General features: G+C 27.4%; 1 protein-coding gene across 1 annotated transcript; it reads right to left on the reverse strand.

Annotated features, from left to right (window-relative positions):
* Positions 1–745: 745 nt before the first annotated feature.
* LOC127104016 (protein RGF1 INDUCIBLE TRANSCRIPTION FACTOR 1) lies at positions 746–2,891 on the reverse strand. The gene is made up of 4 exons (XM_051041239.1): positions 2,679–2,891; positions 2,394–2,585; positions 1,851–2,066; positions 746–1,404 (listed from the first exon to the last, which is right to left on the reverse strand). Exons 1-4 carry the CDS (start codon positions 2,679–2,681, stop codon positions 1,189–1,191), a joined length of 627 nt encoding a protein of 208 aa, XP_050897196.1. The 5' UTR covers positions 2,682–2,891; the 3' UTR covers positions 746–1,188.
* Positions 2,892–5,959: the final 3,068 nt, after the last annotated feature.

Here is a 5,959-nt window from a genome sequence, read left to right on the forward strand (position 1 = left end):
CTATTATGAGAGATGTCTTACTCCACTCACTCTCACTTAATGCCAGAAGCGCGTGGCAGGATTAATAGGCACGAGAAACCGTCTTAAGAGTAACTCCTAAATTAAGTAGTCGTGTCTATAAACATTAAAAAAAAAAACTCCTAAAGAACCAAACTATTCACTCAACTTAAACTCTAAATACCCCAACCTCTAGTATGGTATACTGTTAGAAAAGGTCAATAAAATTCCATCTAGAAACAGAAAGCAATACAATGTTAACACTACACTCTTTGACAATGTCTCTTCAACATTAAATATGTTATCCATTCAATTCATGTTATGTTACCAATTTGCAAGGATCAAATTTCCTATATGGTAGGACCCGTTTTCAAAACAACAGTACCCCACATTACCAATTCATTGCCAATAATAATGAAACTATCAAAAAGAAAAATGTACTGTTAAAAAGCCAGATAGTCTATATATTTAACACATCTTTTATATACATAAATGACACTCACACGCACTAATACATTATGTGCATTCCTATGTGTAATATTACTCGAATCACCTACAAGTATATTGCTATTAATGTCATAAGAAGTCAAGCTCCAACTCCAAAAGCAGAAAAGAGAAGCAAAGGCTAATAATCAATCACTTTTAAAGTTTAATCCACTAACTAGTCCACTAGCAAAAAAAAATACTACATATACTACTTTCAACTTCGAAAGGACAAGGACAATGCTCATGTACCAAACCAATGGAATAACATTAATACACATCATCATAAACTTTATTTAATTTATTGTCAAAAACTAGATGCTAATGCTATACAATTCCTTTCTACAAACCACTAATTATATACATTTAGCATCACAAAACCAGCACAACAAATTCCCCACTTATATTATTTCTTGCTTTCTAACCTTATTTTTTATTTTTTCATATTCTTCTCCCTTTTTTTCTTATACAATGTAGAACAGTAAATCCAACACCGGCCTCAGGGAACAGGGCTCGGGTGTTACAATACAATACAACTATGTGAAAATATCATCAGCGTGAAAGAAACTACTACAGAGACTAATCTCTTGAGTTGGACATGACTGTAATAGCCGAGGATGCGACTTTAAGAAAGTGGCAATGACGGCTGGATCTTTTTAGGTATAAATAATGTGACATTATAACCACTATATAACAATATTAATAATTTTAGTATTCTATAATGATTCCTCCACCCATTGGAGATCTATGTGGAACACCTTTCCTTCTCTTAACTGTTCTGAAACTCACCACTGTTGGAGGTGGTGTTGAAGGTGTAAAGCTATGAATTCTGTTTCTTCCACCACTTCCATTGCTAATGCCATTCATTGACTCTTCACCATCAGACCCATTATTCTTCCTCAACTTCTTGGAGGTTCCAACAATCTAACAAGAAAAATATCAAAAAGTTGAAATGGCCATTTATATATATCCACCTACTCTCATCATCATTTTTCTTACTTTTTCAAAGGAAACAACAAAAGTACACCTTAATGGTTGCATACTTTATACAGAAAAGAAGTAGGAGGTAGTTACAATAGTTTTATACACTTTTATTACTTCACAATTTGCATACAAGTACAACATTTCTATAAAAATAGACCATAATAAAATTTAGCAAACCAAAAATAAGCCATACTTTGCTACTACTAATGTAATCCAAAGAAGCAGATTATGAAATCCATTTAACCATTTTTATACTTTACAATGGAAACTTTTCAATAACCTTCAATGAGCTAGAAACAATCATTCATCAGACTTTACTTACTTCCCGATCGAATTTTCGATTATCAGGATTGTAACAAATAAAGTGGTAAAAAGCAATTAATTACCTTACAACCAAGAGAGCAGAAGCTGAAGGAATCAAGGAGGCTTCTGTCACAGACTTGGCAAGTATTGGTGACCCCTTTTCCAGGCCTAGGTTGAGGCCTTTCATTCAAAAACACAATCTTTGCACTGTTTATAACATAAGTTTGAACTTCTGTTATGTCCAGAAATTTCTGTATCTCAGAAACCCTTATCACATCATGGTATGAAGATCTCCTTATCTTCAACATTCATAAAAACAAAAATTAAAATTAAAAATTCATCAGAGAATATCAACCACATTATTTATTTCTAGCCCAAAAAAAATAAAATTCAAAATACCAAAATTTAAATAAAATTATCCATCAAAGGAACCACCAACAGACAACATAATTGAGTAGTAATAATAACAACAACCAATTATTGAAAAGAGAATTTTTTTTTTGAAAAAAATTATTCAATTGATGAAAGGGATTTGATTTGATCCTAGCAATGCTGGAACAAGCTACAGAATCAATCAGATTACAAATCAAAATTTATCAGAATTGGGTAAATTTACTATGATATACCTGAATTGTTCTGTGTTGTTTGTGAGAAGCAAGACAAGCAGAACAAAGGGCTCCATTGATACAATCCAAGCAAAACATGTTACATTCACTCTTGTGAGAATCTGAGTGGACTTTGCATTGAACAAAGAAACTCGTTTGAAGAAGCGGTTGAAGCCATAGCGGCCACTTGTTTTCTTCTTCTTCATAACCTCCCTAATTCCATAGAATCAAAAATTAAAATCAGAAAATTTCAATTAGGTATATAATTGAAACAAATTGAATTGATTACTAGTGACAGTAACTAACCATGATTGAATGATAAGAATGGAGGTGGAAAGAAAAAAAGAGAAGTTTTTTTTGTGTGTAGAAGTATGAATGGAGAGAGAGAAGGAAAAAGATTGGGAAATGGAAGTGCTTTTTTGTAGTGGCGGGTGATGAAGGGTAGAGAAAAATAAGTGCTTATCTATTGTTCTTCAAAACTCCAAAACCGAACCTCACTCCGTTCCCGAACCTAAACAGGCTGCGTTTTCTTCAAGGAATGTGTCATGTGGTCACTTTCACTTTTGTTTTTTAATTATTTAATTGCAATATTAATAACTCCATGGATAATTCTCAGATTTTTAAACTATTTCATTTTTTTTATATATTTATTTCTTTGTAATTTAAGTTATATTTAAATATCTTAAAATAAATAAAACGGAATTAAACTAATTACAATGCTACTTTAGAAGTATTCGTTAAAGACATTAAAATATATATTTTTCTAAAAATACACAATATCTAATATGAATTAAATTAGAGATTAATTACCATCACCCGTTTGTATTACTTTATAGATTTTTAAAATAATTTAATGCATAATAAGTTTTTTATAATGAATACAATTTTTTAATATGAGAGTATTTTAATTAATCTCATTAAATTAGAAATTGTGATATATTGACCGTATAAATTTTTTTACATTGACAATGTATAATAATTAATCTTATTTAATATATTAAAATTAAAGTGATTAATTTTTTTAAAAATATTTAAATTTTTTAGTGAATGTTCTTGAATATTTCAGGGAATAGGAGATAAAAGTAATTTTTAAATTTAAATCTGATTTATTAGAAAAACTTAAATCTAAGTTTGACCATAACTTATTAAAGGTTTATTTTTAAATTGGGTTTAATATTTGTAACTTCCTGAAAAATCTATTAACTTACATAAAAATTTATTTTATTTCATGATATTAAACATGTAATTTAAATAAATTAAAAAATTAAAAATTCAATTTGATTAAATGTTTGTTTACTTTAATTTACTAAAGTTTACTGTTTAGTATAAATAATTTTTTTATATGTGAAAATTTATAAAAAATAATTTATGAGACTGTTAATAAATAATATTTTTTCAACTAATTCTTTACATTAAGTAAACTTTGATTTTATATTTTAATCTAAAACATAAAATAAAGTATAATAATAAAAATATTTATATTTATTTAAATATATTTTTTATATAACTTTTTATCTAATCTTGTTAATTAAACAAATTATTAAAAAATTTAATATTTTTAATTTACAAAAATCTGACATAATCTAGACGGTTGAGGTGATTTTTTCCACATCTAATTGTTGGTCAAAAATAAGTTTGTAGACACGTACAATGAAATTTCTAATTGGAATTTTATATATTTTTTTATGTTTTTAACTTTTAATTTATAAAAAATTGACTTCTAGAGTTAAATTCAACCTCAATAATAATATTAATTGAGAAAGAGACTGCCAATAAAAAATGAGAAATCATAAGTGGTCAAAATCGTTTCCAAACAAATAAAGCCAAAATCACACAATCTAGTATTTGAGGATTAATTTTTTAATCTAATTATTAATTTTTTTGCGTTTTATTGTGATAATTATTCCATTTTTCATAATAATATATTTTCATATTTTAGTACCGACATACTTTGGGTCTTTTGATTTATGGAAACAAGAGATTGTTTTTATATTAGTAGGTAATTAAGTAATATTAAACCGTGTACGAATTTTCAAACTTGATTGCTACTACATTATTAATCGTATTGTTCAATTTTAATTTACTGTCATTGTCTTTCAACCATATTTTACCACTAATTTAATTATTCATTTTTCTGATGAAGTTTGTTATCGTTTGTTGAATATTTGACTATTTTTATGCATGAATCTTGACTTTCAACTTTAGACTCAAACTTTTCATTCATTTGAATATATTATTATAATTACTATATAATATAAATGTAGTTTATTAATCCTAAAATAATTACTCCCAGTTTAAATTCTTCCAGAAAAATGTTTCATATTAACAGAAAATAGGTGGTAGATTGTGTACTCATAAAAAGTGACTTGGGTATGACTAATATGGAGTTTAATGTCATAGTATTAATCTTCATAGTTTTTTATAAATAATTTTTTATTTTATTCAATTTTTTTAATATGTTGACCTTTTGTTTTCGTTGAAAGAGACTATTTGACCTTTTACTTGCACTGTATCAGCTTTGAATTTTAATTTATATGAGACTAGTTTTGATGATGTTGTTGGTATCTATAAGAACGTATCCTAGTAATACAAAAGAGACTAGTATAATTTTATTTATATATAGTTTTAGAATTAAATATGTTTTAATTTTTATAAGATTTTAATATTTATGTTAGCAGAGATTAAAATTATTTGTAGAATCGTTTTGAAGGAATTATAAAAACTGATATTTTCTTTTACAAAGGTTAAAAACTTCAAAATTTATATGAATTTAAAATATATTTAGAACACGACACACATTCTAGAGGAACAACATGTATTATTGTTGGTTAAGCTCGTCGAAATTGATTTTAAGGAAGACTATATTTTCGATTTGTATATGAATGATAACTCATCATTGGAGAAATAAATGTTTTGACGAGACATGAACACTAAATTTGTTGCGATCAATGAAAATGATAAGTCGAAATTGTCGAGACTTAGATAACTTGCGCAGTTCCTAATTTTGAGTACTACATTTATGTGTATAAATCATATGTTATTTTCATTGAGATTTGTCAATTATAATAAAATGAAAAAAATTGTTATTCTATGAGGTATGATTCTTGTTTTATTGTAGATTGAGTTGGTAGGGGAGGCAACATGGATTTTTTTATGGTGTTCCTTTCTTTAATGTCCAATTTTTAAGTATTTGTCAAATCGCAATGATGTTGAATCGGAATACAATATACAAATATAAGTAACAAAATTTTACTAGTTTCTATGATCGTCCAACAGCGAGTTAGGGGATGAACTCCGACAACTCTCACAAACCTTAACCTCTCCTTGCGACAAGGAAACTTTGTTCTCTTTACCTATTTATTTCTTGCGTATAAGCTCAACTCTTATTCAGAATGGGAAAACCATATGAGACATCTATTGTGTCAAAATTTGTTGCAGTCCTCCTATTATTTCTAACCTCTTATTTGCATATCATTGCTTCTTATTTTACAAGGTCAAAGATTTTGTATCATATATAATGATGACACTTTTGTATCATTGCATCAAGTGACATAGCTTCCCATTACCGATTCATTATGTTAAATTCA

Source organism: Lathyrus oleraceus, chromosome 7, assembly GCF_024323335.1.
Source record: "Lathyrus oleraceus cultivar Zhongwan6 chromosome 7, CAAS_Psat_ZW6_1.0, whole genome shotgun sequence".
NCBI lineage: Eukaryota > Viridiplantae > Streptophyta > Magnoliopsida > Fabales > Fabaceae > Lathyrus > Lathyrus oleraceus.

Coding starts and splice junctions, on each gene's coding strand:
- LOC127104016 (XM_051041239.1), bottom strand. Junction 2,067..2,393: donor AACAACACAGAACAATTCAG/GTATATCATAGT, acceptor TGAATGTTGAAG/ATAAGGAGATCTTCATACCA. Junction 1,405..1,850: donor TCTGCTCTCTTGGTTGTAAG/GTAATTAATTGC, acceptor TTTTCTTGTTAG/ATTGTTGGAACCTCCAAGAA.